The 15,019-nt window shown below is 30.9% G+C and overlaps 1 protein-coding gene across 1 annotated transcript; it reads right to left on the minus strand.

The window, feature by feature from the left end:
- Positions 1 to 3,730: 3,730 nt before the first annotated feature.
- On the minus strand, positions 3,731 to 4,108 carry LOC120072171 (nuclear transcription factor Y subunit B-4-like). The gene has a single exon (XM_039024579.1). The coding sequence runs from the start codon at positions 4,106 to 4,108 to the stop codon at positions 3,731 to 3,733; it is 378 nt and encodes a 125-aa protein (XP_038880507.1).
- Positions 4,109 to 15,019: the final 10,911 nt, after the last annotated feature.

A 15,019-nucleotide genomic window follows, 5' to 3' on the forward strand; every position in this document is an offset into this window, starting at 1 on the left:
GATCTATATGGAGTACGGTGTTTTCCTCTAATCAAGATTCAAGTTTCTTAAGTAACCAAGGGAAGTTTTGATTGTTTCTGTGCGAGATGAATGTAAATTGCATAAAAGTAAATAATATGAAAAGTAAATGTAATAGTTGAAATAGAATATGTGAATGAGAAAAGGTCTAGTTTAGGTATTAGGACCCATCCGTTAGTTTAGTTGTTCACTTGATAGTAAAAGTAATCATTAACATTATATGCAAGTGTTTAGTCAATTTTTCCGGTAGTGCCATAACAAGCGGCATAGGACATTAATCAATGCACTTAATTAAACTAATTAAGTGCCTAATGAGTTGAGTACAATGTACTAAATAAATATCTCACACTTGCATTATGATTAAGGAGAGAGGTAAGATGATTATTTACTAAATAGTGCTTAAGTACTTTAATCGATTTTATTCTAGAACTTAATCAATCATGCAAAGTTGTAAAATGACCATCATAAATAGCCACTCAATTAACACATAAGCATGCTTTGATTTGTGCTACAAAGAATTAACACACAACTAAATCACGAATTGTGAGTTATATAATAGCAAACAATGAAAATATGCAAAGATGATCATCGTGAAGATAATCCAAAATATAAAAATTCAAATACATTCAAGAATCACAACGCTCATGGATGAAAATGTAAATAACAAGTCTTTACAACAAAATATCATGGATTCTTTCTCAATCTAAGCTAGAGAGTACTTCTTAGCCCATAAAAAATTCATCTTCAATGGATACAAGTTTGGGTGGTTAAGATACAACTACATAAAAATGAGGAAATACTAAGACAGAAAAGGGAAAGTCGTGGAGAATTCGAATGAAGGTGATGTCGATGGCCTAGAATTATGAAATTTCATATTTATAGACAACCCCAGAGTTGTGACACTAGGTCAAAAACGATAAGAAACTTATTTTGCATATATGATGGCGCTGCTACACCACAGGACAGTACCGCAACATTGCTGCCTTTTCAACGCTTCGGTCTTTATCATTGCAACACTAGGTCCTTGGGACAAATCCGCCATTTTGCATCCATTTTGACCTAAATGTTTCATTTGAGCTCTAAATACTCTGTATACACTCGATTTACGTGCTAATGCTCAAATCTACCTTTCTGCTGCTCGATATTTATTAAATCATCATTTAAACACATTAAAATGTGTAATGAATCCGAGTTAAGCTACGTAAGATAGCATATTTTGGGTGCTATCAATAAATTTGAAAGTTCAATTTTTATCATTTGGGAGTCCAATTTCTACAGCTATTATAAGTTTGATTGGTTCAATTTTAACACTCGTAAAAGTTTGACGGCCAAATATTTACAATTGAAAGTTTGATTTTGTATTTGCAACAACCATCATACTTCAGGGATCAATTGAAAGTTTGATTGTGGGAGCCTTCTTGAAAGAAAAGGAAAAACAAAGAACCTTTCTTTGTGTTTTTGGGAGAGTTTAGAGAAAAATGTGAACCGTAGATACTTGTGTTGTCATCACTCTTATGCACTGCAAGACAAGTTGCGTCCATGAATACAACCATTAAGCAAATCAATTTTTCACGAATTGTTCGTAAATATAGTTGGGTCAAAAGTTTGTTTTATCCCTATAATTATCTTAATCTTCTTAGGTACCATTAATCTTTGATGAACAATTTATTTATGGCCCAACCATAAACAAAGTCTCTTTTGGGCTAGTGAGAAGGTGGGCCCCTTGTTCAAGTCTAGAGTCAGAACTTAAAGGGAACCACTTATTTGTTTTCCCTATATGGGAAGGAGTGAATTCCATTTTGCAACTGCCTGTTTGGTTAAGTCCCAAAATGGTAAGCATATTGAGTTGACAACTTGGGCCACTTTCACCCATACAAATCAAAGGTCGAGACATCACAGGCAGAAGTTCATAACTCACTCAAAATTAAAAATCGAGTCACGTATGACTTATCCTGTAAAATATTAATCTCTTCAATTAACGAATTTACACAAAAAGATTAAATATTTCGAGGTCCAATCATATACAAATTTTTTTGTATAGGGTACCTCCACTCACATGTCTTCATATGAACAATTTGGATTAAACAGTTTGTAACAATTATAAAGTGGATCGTATCTATAGTGTACTAGGATAAGACATCAAACTTTATCCATATACTATAGATCGTTTAGGTTATTAACTTGAATATGATCTATCTGTATGTCAACCTCATACTGTTCAAGATTACATCTAATAACCTTATATTTTTACTGTAATAGATAATTTAATATTGCATATTTAATAATTAAATTAAATAATTATTAAATAACTAATTAACTATAAAGCTTTAAGACACAAATCACAACAATCTCCCACTTGCACTAAAATCGATGAGTTATGTATCCTATGACATACTTTATACCCAACATGTTCTCTCACTTGCCCTAACAAAGAAGAGACATATCTCATAACTCTATACATTTTAGGTGACTCTCAAAATAATTTAGCCTAGAGAGTTTTTATCAAAACATTTATCATTAAAAGTCATCTTGGTCACTACCATGCATGATGCTTTCTCTTAATATGCCTTACTTTAGAAATTCTATAAATTGGTGTTTACTAATTTCATTAGTAATAATCTTTGCACCACTATTATCTAATAAAGTATGATTGACTAATTCACATCTGAAACACTTCTCTGGCTATACAAATTATTTTATTGCTTCATAAGCGAAAAACATTTAACTTGTGTGTTATTCTTCACCATATAGGATAAAATTAATCTTAATATAGAATTTTCTAAATCTTTGTAAGATCTAGTTTGGGGTGTTAAAAAAATTCGATGACCTGAAAAAATCGATCAACCCAACCTAACTCGTGCAATTTGGGTTGGGTTGGGTTCAAATAAATGAAAATTTTATGGGTTGGGTTGATTCATGGGTTCACCTAATATAACCCGAACCAACCCGAATTTATTATTAACCTTAAAATATGTTTTTTTATTACTCATAACATAATTATTTATTACATATATTGATTTTAATTTTATTTAGTTTCAATATTTTTGAATAATTTATTCTTCAACAACTCTCAAAATTAGTTTTTTTATACTTTAGAAAGAAAATTTTCAATATATAAATTGAAATTGAGTTGTTAATCTTAATTCAATATATGAAAATAATTAAATTAGATTTTTACATATTTACGTTTTGCTTCATTTTAGAACAAAATTTTAAATAAATGATCCGATTAACTCAACCAACCCAATCCAAATATTTCATGGTTGGGTTGATTCATTTTTTAATAAAGGTTATTTGGGTTGAAAAAAATTTACAACCCGAACAATTGGGTTGGGTCTGAAAAGTCTTTCAATCCAACCTAATCCAACCCATAAACACCCCTAGATCTAGTGAATCTTGTAAAAGATCGAATCTTTAACTTCATACACAAAAATTTCTCATTATCTATAGATATTTTGAGAAAGTTTTAAAAATAATCCGACCATGCATTAATAGTGACCACTAATGTGAATTTCAAAATGTTGCATGTTCCAAATAACTACTTAATACGAATTCGAAATACTTTTACGGTTTCTCTAGTACATTCAACGGCAAAAAGCTACCTACTACATTGCAAACCCGACAAACATCGTCTTTGAAAAAAAAAAGAAACAAAAGGCTAGAAAAGAAAATTTTGGTACAAACTTGTTGGAGAAGTAAAAGTTTTGAGCCCTTAAGATAATTGGTGTTCATCATTATCATCATCTTCTCCTTGTTGATGATCATGTTGAAAAGTAATAGCTTTGTTAGAAGTTTTGATTCTCTCAGCTTCTCTAAACTTGAGCAAATACTTAGCAGAAACCTCAGCATAATTATCTAAGCCACAAGAACCCAAAGCCCAACAAATATCATCTCCATTGAGAGTTCTTCTATTCTCTTTGTGACATTTTTCTGCTGCTTCACTTGCTACAAAGCTAATGAACTCACTTGCACATTCTTGCATTGTCTCTTTGGCTTCTTTTGAAATCTTGGCCTTTTGGGGAAGAATCTTCTTCATTATTCTACCAACATTGGCAATTGGGAGTTGAAGATTTTCCCAATTTTCTCCCATAATATTCTTCAAACTGAATCAATTTTCATCAACAATGTAATGTAATGTTGTTTTGCAACACACACACTTGTATATATATATATATGTGTGTTTAGGGGAGAGTGTTAAAAGTAGTGATAGAATTAACTTTTGGGATTAAATTACTAGTTTAGTTTATGAACTTTTAAATTCATATCTTTTTGGTCTGTAAACTTTAATGTGTTTGATATGTTTATGAACTTTCAATTTTGTCTCCAATATAATAGTAGGGTTTACGAAGAACTTAAAAGTTGTGTGTATAATAAGTCATTCAACTTTTAGTTTTATGTGTAATGGTCTATGAATTTTCAATTTTGTATCTAATAGTTTTTTGATTTTTTGACTTTTTTTAAAATTTATCAGTCTACTGTAAACACAAAATTGAAAGTTTAGAGTCTCATTAAATATAAATTCAATTTTATATCTAACAAATAAGATAACTATTTTCATATATTGAAATATTTTTTTTACATAAAATTAAAAGTTAAGGACTTATATATTTGTAAGGGTAATTGTTTTAAATGATAAAACTGTGTGAAATATTTTCAGATATAGTAAAATGTCACTTATTGGTAGACACTTATAGACATCTATACCAATCAACTTAATCTTTTGGATTGAATGGTGGTTTTACATGGTATCATGGGTGGATGACATATATTCCAATTCCTCTAATGTCATTTTCTCTCTAATAAATATTAATTCCTATGCGAATTCGAATAATATCATACATGTTAAAATATTGATATACTTAAGTTTACTATAACCTTTTAAATCTAAAATTTTGAGTTAGACTGATGATTCAACATAATAAAAATGATATATAAAGCATTTTAAAAAAAAAGAGAATGATAATTTTTTTAAAAAAAAAATACAATAATATAGAACTACTTCATAATGATAATTGTTTTATTTTCAATGTAATACATTTAAATAAAACTGAGAAGAGATAAGAGGGAGAAGAATAATAAGAAAATAATAACTTTAGATACAATGTAACTAAAATGAAAACCTGAATAAGATTCCAGAATTGGCAATAATAAAATAATAACTCTCTTTTTTATATGAGTGAGTATATATAGAGAATCTCTCACTCTTTTATAAAAACCCTTGATACATGATGCAACAATAAAAGTGGGGCTTAACTTTTTAATAAGCCAAATTGGAAGACATAATTTCACTTTAATTGGTTGTTAGCTCTAAAATATTTCTTTTGGTTTTCTTTTTTGGGGTTTACCATGTGAACAGTGAACAAAAACCTAATTTTGTTTTAAGAATGTTGATTCTTTTCATTTTTTAAGATTGTGTAAAGTGTGTGGGGAAGGTAAATTTGTTTGATCTAAAATGTAGGTTTAGGGTACATCAAGGGTTGAACATTGAGCTCGATAGGGAACGTTGAGGCTCGGGATAAAAATAGTCGAGAGTCGATGTGAATCAAAGGGCTAGTCTTGAAGAGCTTTGGTTAGGGTAAATATGAGAATTGAATGAGGTCTTGGAGCTTAAGTAAAGGTTGAAGATTTATGTACTATTTAGAATGTTGTCGTTATTTATTTTACATGTATAATAAGCATCTATTGTTTTTGTAGCATGATCTTTGTCTTGTATGTTATTTAGTGACTCTTCGGGTGTGGACTACTTACTCAGTAGATTTTGTAGCTAAAGATGAGTATTACAAACATGGTGGTGCTGTGGATGAGACGGAACTAAAAAGAACTATTAGCCAGCTTCTAACGACCCGACTTTTTGATAATTCTAACATGGGTCATTTTTTATGTATGCATTTTTCAAGCCAAAAACTATTTGATTATTTTAACATAAAATAAAACATTGTTATGACAGTTTATCCAAAGCCAAAATAAAACTTTTGTTTGGAGTCCTCTAAAAATATTCATGTAAAGAAACATCCAAAATTTAAAGTTTTATGTGTATCAAAAAGTCCTACATCAAAGGAAAAAATACATTTAATGAAGGGATGAGCACTTTCAATGCTACTAAAGTCAAAGTATGAAATCAAATATAATCATAAATTTGAAATTTATCAAGACTAGTGGGACCTAAAAGCTGTTAACGAAGATCCAGTCAACTGTGTAATGTATCATTCCCAGGTTAAATCGTGTTATATGTCACTCCAAACTAATTGTGTCACCTGTCGTTACTGGCTAATTGTATCAAAATTGAAATTCCATATAACACACATGCAGGGTCCTACATAAAATCAATATTCATGCTAAATTAAGATATATGCTTATCAATCATAAATTGACATAATCAATCACATAGAAAAACAAGCTTAAACAACATTCCATATCATAAACATTATCGCAACAATTTTCCCTTCCTCAACAGAATTCTAGTAGTAGTATCACTTACATTCGAAATCAAGATGTAATAAATTTCCGTTAGACATATTTAAATAATAATATGTTTAATTAAAGTATGAGCTATATATGTGGATTAATAATTTATCACATTGGATTATTTTATTTGATTGAGCCCTATAATTAATTAAGGCCCTAGATTTTTGAGTATTGACTTAATGGGTAGAAGCCCATTCCTAGTTAATTAGGGTTTAATGGGAACCCTAATTGAACTGAGATCTTAGACTATGGTCCCTGATATACCAAAACAATATAAGCACTCAGTTTTTCTTGAATCCCATCTATAGAGAGATCCCACTAAGGGCATTCGGAATTTTAGTTGAGGAAGACCATAGTCATCCATCATCATCTTGAAGCTATCATCAATTTTGCAATGGAATCTGGTATGCTATTCTTGACAATTTGACATGAATGATCCTAGGGTTTATCTATTCAATGTAGATATAAAGAATTTATCCTAACAAGTGGTATCAGAGCATGAATTTCATGTTGGATTGTTAGTTTATGCATTTTCCATTGGCATTGTTGATTAAATTTTGGTTTCGGTAAAGAATTTAAAGAAAAAATATGGTCGGTTTACTATAGCAGCGTTGTAAACTCATCGATGGTAGGATGAAAATCTCGTCGGCCATTTTTTTCTTTGGCAATATGTGTTCTTGCAACCCGTATTCTTCTCTGTGGTATTTGGCATACCCATCACTGATTATGAATGATGTGCTAGAGGTGGATTAAAGTGAATTTTTTTTTGGTTGATTATTTTGATTGAATGTGGTTTCTTAAAGTTTTTTTTTAAAGAAAAAAAAACCTTAGTTCTATTATTGTCAAAATTAAGGATGTTCAGTCCAACATTCTTGACAAAAGTCCACCAATGTGATGAAATCCACTAGAAAAAAAGTTAAAGACCGATCGAAGGAGTTAGGTCTTTAGTTGCTACAAGTTTTATCCATCAAGACTTTCGGTTAATGACTGACTGGAGTTGCCGTTGGGCGAAGGTATCGGTCAATTACCAATTAAAGTCTTGCGCTTTCCTTGTTTTAATTCTTAGTTATTTTTTTCTTTTAATTTTTAATGGATGACTTTTTATGAGTTCGGTTTTAAATTTGATTAGTAAATGGAAAAAAGTTAAATGTGTTGCTGTGTTTTTTTCCCCTTTTTTTAACTGAAAAATTTATGTTAATACTTAATTGATGAATATGAATTCAAAAAAAAAAAATGATTGAATTTAGTGAATCTAAGTTTTATTGATTAATAACTTGGTTGAAATTCTTGAAAAGGTTCTTAGTTCTTGATTAATAAGTTTGTGAATTAAATCTACAATTTGATTGTTTTTTTGTGATATTCACATGTTTATGTTACTTTAATTGTATTATGTGTATGCAATTATTAATGAATTTTGTAAATATCTATTTGGTGTTCTTTCTCCTTATTTTTTGTACATAATATTAATTATTTATTGTATCTTATATTTTAGATTGAATTGGTAAAATAATATATGTTACCAAAGTAGCCTCTATTATCTTAGATCATTTTAAATTATGAACAACTATAAGATGTGCATATATTCATGAATTTAATGCGGAATAATTATCGGCCCAATAGGAAGTATACATTATTGGCCAATTTGTGGGTATGCATGTGGTTAATAAGTATGTGCTATTATAAGGATTTGCTCATGTGAAAAATAGTCTCCAAAGAAAGGCTATTTTTTACAGAGGTATATTGTCAGTATTTTGATTACTTACGTTGAGAGTGCCATTTACAGTTGGTTATTTTTTGGCCCAAAGGCTTGGACATCAATGTTGTGCTAGATACCTTGTTAAAGGGGCCCACTATATATGTGAAATTATTTTTGTTATGTTTTAGTTGTGAGCATATGTTTTGTTTTTTATTGTTTCAGTTAGTCTTACTCAAATATTTAGAAATCTAAGTTCAATTCCCTAAGTTGAATGGATCGAACTTCAAGATTTGGAAAGAAAAAACCGAGAGATAACTTCTTGGGTGTATGGATTTGGACCAGGACTCGATAAACCTACTTCTACTGATGAACAGCCAAATACGACTAATATAAAGAAGTGGAACGGTCAATCGCATGTATTCTGATGATAATTAGGCACTCCATTTTTGGAGTCTTTTTGGGGCTCTATCACGGAAAGTGAAAATGGCAATAAGTTCCTTGCTCAAATTTGAGAAATATTTTGCTAAAAATGAGAAAAGGGAAGCAAGTAGTCTTTTTAACTTCTTAACTTCTATGAGATATATTAAGGGCAATTGGAAACATAAGGGAGTACATTATGGAAATGTCTAATTCTCGCAAGGTAAATTAAAGGCACTTGATATCAAGATTAACTAATGAAAATTTACTCGTTGCATCTGGTACTTATATCCTTAATAGGGTACACTATGCCGGACAAACCCAACATTGAATGGTTGTCGAGGAAAGGCGAAATTGGAACATCTTAAGAATTATGGGGTAAGAAGATGATTAGTCATTCTTCTTCTACCAGAATCCTTTGGGATGAGGCACTAAAGGACTGTTAAATATATCCTTAATAGGGTACCTAGTAAAGCAATAGCCAAAACCCTTATGAGTCGTGGACAGAAAAGAAGCCTAGTATTAGGCATATTCACATATGGGCGTTGTCTAGCTGAAGCTAGGCCTATATAAGGCCTAATGAAAGAAAATTGGACTCAAGAACTATTAGTTGCTATTTTGTTGGTATTCTGAGCACTCTCAGGGTTTCAAGTTTTATGATCCCACTTCTAGATCATTGTTTTGAGACAGAAAATGCTAGATTCCTTGAGGATGTTAGTTTGGGAGGGGGAAGATAACAGAAGAAAAAATTGTATTTGAAGAGGAATTTGGTTTTCTTTTCCTCATGTGATTTATAAATGATGTTCAGGCTCCAATTCCTGACTTCATTATTGAACCAATTATAGAATAAGACAATATTGAAGTCCCTATTATTGAACCTGAAGTTCAAACTCAACAACCTCAAGAATGCCAATTTAAGAAGATCCACTAGAGAGAGGAAGAAGTGCGAATTCAGAATGATTATATTGTGTTTCTTCAAGAACATCAGGATGATGTGGGTGTAATGGAAGATGATCCAATCAACTTCCAACAAGTTTTACAAAGTTCTAACTCTCAAAAGTGGATAAGTTCTATGGAAGAGGAAATAAAATCCATGAAAGACAATGACATTTGGGAACTTGTCGAACTGCCATCAGAAGTGAAACTCATAGGTTGTAAATGGATATTTAAAACCAAAAGGAATTCACATGGCAATATCGAAAGATATAAGGCTCATCTTGTTGCAAAGGGTTTTACTCAAAAGGAAGATATTGATTACAAAGATACTTTCTCTCTGATTTCATTGAAAGACTCTTTTAGGGTAATCATGGCACTGGTAGCTCACTTTGATTTAGAGATACACCAGACGGATGTAAAAACTGCATTTCTCAATGGGAACATTGATGAGACGATTTATATGGTGCAATCAGAAAACTTTGTGTCTGATAATTTAAAGTCTATGGTGTACAAATTAAAGAAATCTATCTACAGTTTCAAGCAAGCCTCTCATCAATGGTATCGCAAATTCCATGAAGTGATAACCTCATTTGGTTTTGAGGTGAACATTGTGGAAGATTGTGTATATCACAAGTTCAGTGGGAGTAAATCAATCTTTCTGGTGTTATATGTTGATGACATACTCATAGCTACTAATGATGTAGGTTTATTGCATGACACTAAGGATTTCTCAAAAGAAATTTTGAGATGAGGGATCTTGGTGATGCTTTTTTTTTATTAGGAATTGAAATACTGCGAGATCGTTCTCAAGGTATTTTGAGATTGTCACAAAAGAACTACATTGAAAAGAACTTGAGTAGAATTGGCATGAAAGATTGTGCACCGGGAGATACCCCGATCGCTAAAGGTGATAGATTTCATTTAGGTCAATGCCCCAAAATCACACTCGAGACTAAGGAGATGTCGAAGGTTCCCTATGCATCGGCCATTGGAAGTCTAATGTATGCTCAAGTATGTAAGTGTCCAGATATTGTGTTCATAGTTGGAGTGTTAGACAGATATTTGAGTAACTCGGGGATGGATCATTGGAAAGCAGCCAAATGGGTTATAAGGTATTTACAGAGAACAAAAGATTATATGTTCACTTATCGGAAATCAGAAGTTTTGGAGATCATTGGGTATTCTAATTCTGATTATGCTGGATGTCAAGACACTTTACGATCCACTTCAGGCTATATCTTCATGTTGGCTGGAGGAGCTGTATCCTGGAAAAGTGTTAAACAAACACTTATGGCTTCTTCTACCATGGCTGCGGAGTTTATAGCATGTTATGAGGCATCCAATCATGGAATATGGTTGTGAAATTTTGTCACTGGGCTGCGGATAGTGGTTGGCATAGAAAAACCACTAAAATTATTTTGTGACAATAAGTCAGCTGTGATGTATTCCAACAAAAATAGAAGCAAAACGAAGTCAAAGCATGTAGACGTGAAGTTTCTGGTTGTTAAAGAAAGAGTTCAGAATGGTCAAATTTGGATAAAACACATAGGAACAAACTCTATGGTGGCAGATCCATTGACTAAAGGTTTACCACCTAAAGTTTTTCATGAGCATGTTTCTCACATGGATGTTAGTCACTTTTCTGATTCCATGGTTTAGTGGGAGTTTGTTATTGAGGATGTTCTTTGACCTTATTTTATTTATTTTCTATATAGAATAAAGTTGATGGTTTATGTTTTATTATTTGAACTTGTTTATCATGCATGCAATTTAGCATAAAGTTTTTTAGAATGATCTCATTAAGGAATTTGGACCAGTTGGAAACAGACATGATCTAGATCACTTTGCATGTAGTTTTCATGCTATCCATCCATATTTGATCTATGTCATTGAATGTATTGGAATTGGTGATCAAGGAAGGTTTAGTTACAAGGGTAGTGACGAAAGTCGCCTTGATTCCGTGCTAATACAGAAGATGGATCAGATGGAACTAAAGGGGAATTCTATTATTGAAATAACCTATTTATACGCGCTTAAGGTTTATGTGATTTAATTATAATAGGTACATAGACGTAGCCCAAGTGGGAGATTGTTAGACATATTTAAATAATAATATGTTTAATTAAAGTATGGGCTATGTATGTGGATTAATAATTTATCATTATTTTATTAGATTGGGCCTTAATTAATTAAGGCCCTAGTTTCCTAATTAAGTATGGACTTAATGGTAGAAGCCCATTCCTAGTTAATTAGGGTTTAATGGGAATCCTAATTGAACTAGTATATAAAGAGACCTTAGGCTATGGTTCTCGATATACCAAAACAATATAAGCAGTCAGTCTTTCTTGAATCCCATCTAGAGAGATCCCATTAAGAGCATTCGGAGTTTTGGTTGAGGAAGACCATAGTCATCCATCATCATCTTGAAGCTATCATCAATTTTGCAATGGAATCCGGTATGTTATTCTTGACAATTTGACATGAATGATCCTAGGGTTTATCTATTCAATATAGATATAAAGAATTTATCCTAAAAATTTCCCCTTCTTAAACCCTCGTGTAAAATCTACAACATGAACGAAAACAAATCTCAACCTTTTAGGGCCCAGCCCATACTTGTAATTTCGTTTAAAAGGTCTTTAAAACATTTACTCAAAACGTGGCTTGATCCAAATTTACTTCAGAACTTCACGCAATGGTTTAAACCAATGTGCAAACAAAAAATATGGGTTAGAAACCCAATTTTCAGTAACCGATATTAAAAGAGCTAACAAGAGGAATAATATATTTTAACTTTTGATTTGTAAATATAGCAAATAAACATTTCAATCTTAAAAATGAAAAAATGAATTAAAAATAAGAAAAAAACAAATTTATAAAAGTCTAAATTGCCCCCAGTCATACAAATGAGATTGTAATTTACTTATTAAGAAATGTTTGTAATTACACTGTAATTAAAAGAAACATTTGCAAACCATCGGTGTCTCTCTTGGCTAGGCTATGACCATCGCACCAACCTTTTGTCTAACTAAGTCACTACCATTTTTCTCTCCGAAATCGGCTCTTCCACCAACAGTGGCCACACTTGCAACTTCAATTATATTTTCATCCTTTGCTCCTTTAGGCGTGGCTTTCTCTCCTTCCACCAAAACTTCACCACCAGCTTCGACTTCGACTCATTCCACTGGCTTCATTATATTTATTGCTCATTCCGAGCCACCAATGACCACTCTAGTTCCATCTTTTTCTATCTCAACTCCTTCGAAACAGACTCCATCGAAGACCTATTGTCTCTGAATCTATCATCACAACCATAATTTCCTCCACTTTACTACTTTCCATGTGATTGATTTGTCTTCACTCTTCACTCTATTACTTTAAGAAAGCCATTGGCATAAAGAAGAAGATAGGGGAGGGCGTGCAACCCTGTTGGGTTAAAATAACTTAAGTTTATTTTAGAAAAAATTAACTCGCATTATATATGTGTGTACAAATCTGATATTTGATTGCATAAATTTTCAAATTAATTAAAAAATGAAAATGCAAAAACGTAAAGTAAGTTGAAAAAAGATTTAAAAAAATAGAAACAAATAAACAAAGTGATATTTAAAAAAATAATAATAATATGATTTTATGATTTAAAACATGTGAGATATTTAAGAGAAAATAAAGATCTACGATAAAAGGAAAAAAAATAGTGACACTATAATTCGGATGAGGATTTTGTAGTCACAAAATGTCTTATAAAAGTTTTTGGTGATACTTCTGATGAGATATGTACGTGACCTACAAATACCCTGTAATTAGTTTCCAAACTATGCCCAGCAAGTACACTAAATTTAAAAACAAATACACTGCAATTGAAAATCAATTAACCAAACCATTTAAATTACTCTTGAACTTATCCAAAATTCTGTAATAATATTTTTTTCTTGTTCTAGACCCAAAATATCAATTTAGAAAATGAGGGTCAGACTAATAAAGACTTTATTTAAATAATTGCATTCAATATAAAAAAAAAAATGAAATCGGTTTAGGTTAGAGTATGAAAATCTCAATTAAAAATTGTCAATTGAAATTACATGATGTGGTGTTGATGTCAATTGTGGAGATCTCATGAACAAAAGAAAAACAAACATTCGATGATGGTACATCCTTCCTTGATCAAATCTGTCAAGGTGGATTTAAGACCCCCGAGGAAAACTAGTTAATACCAACACCATCCATATGCATGACCTACTTTACACAATGGTTCGATAGGAATCACTTTGGAAAGAAGAGATTTCACAACTTGAACTCTTGGTCGATGGTCGGTTAAGTTAGTCTTTCATTTATATACTATTGGATTTAATCGATTAAGTAAAGCCTCCAAAGTAGATTTGTTGCCGATTGAGAACAAAAATATAAAATTAATAAAAAAGATGAAAACTGAAAGATTAGATAAAATAAAATTTGAAATTGAAGATGGGATCAAATATGATATATGAAAAAAAAATTACATTCGATTTTTAAAATTCAAAAAGTGTAAGGAGATCATTTAGGAAAAAAACAATAATCATGCTAAAAAATCTACAAATGGCAAAATTAGGTGTAGTTGAAAATTATATTTTTGGTTCAAGAAAAGTGGGAACACGTGAGTGAAAGTGTATTTGCTATAAATTTAATGAATATTCTGTTTTTTTATTCTTCCCAATAGAATGTTCAAAACAAAAAATAATGTGATTCAAACTTTTAAAATAAGGCTAATTAATAAAAATGAGACGGTTTTTAATGTTTCACGTTTAAATCAAAATTATAATAAAGAAAATCATAAAAACGCAATTTAAAAAAACATATGATTTAGTTATGATTAACATAAAATATAAAAAGTAAGTTAAGAAAACTAATATACTATGAGATTTGAAAATTAAAAATAAGATAATCGTAAAAACAATTTAAAAATCATATGATTTAGTTAAGATTAAGAGAAAGTATTATATAAATATAAAAAGTCAATTTAAGAAAGGATTTTAGAAAAAAGTAAAACACTTTTTTGAAGATAGAAGGTCGTTGAGATATAGATTTCAATTATTTTCAAATTAAATCACGAAATTCATGTCAGATTTTTCGTATGGAAAGAGACACTTAGTTCCCGGTAAAAATTTTAAAAGAAACCAATAGAGTTCGTATTATAAATTTGATAAATTAATTATAGTGTAATTAAGAAAGATGACAAATTAAATACAGTGGAAGTAAAAATGCTAGTTAGAGATTTTAGGATTAACTAAAAATGACCTATGTGTGTGTCACGCAATTTACTATATTTCAAAAGAATTATGTGATTTGCTATTTCTCCAAATGAAAGTGTAATTATTGCCATACACCTTATTTTTTCATATTAAAACCAAAAGACTCCAAAGCTTTGAACACTTACTAAAACGGCCAAACTAAAGAAACCCTAACGATAGGATCCTTGAGCGGAGGAGGGATCATCCCAAAATTCCCAAA

The sequence above is a fragment of the Benincasa hispida genome, chromosome 2 (assembly GCF_009727055.1).
Source record: "Benincasa hispida cultivar B227 chromosome 2, ASM972705v1, whole genome shotgun sequence".
In the NCBI taxonomy this organism is placed as follows: Eukaryota; Viridiplantae; Streptophyta; class Magnoliopsida; order Cucurbitales; family Cucurbitaceae; genus Benincasa; species Benincasa hispida.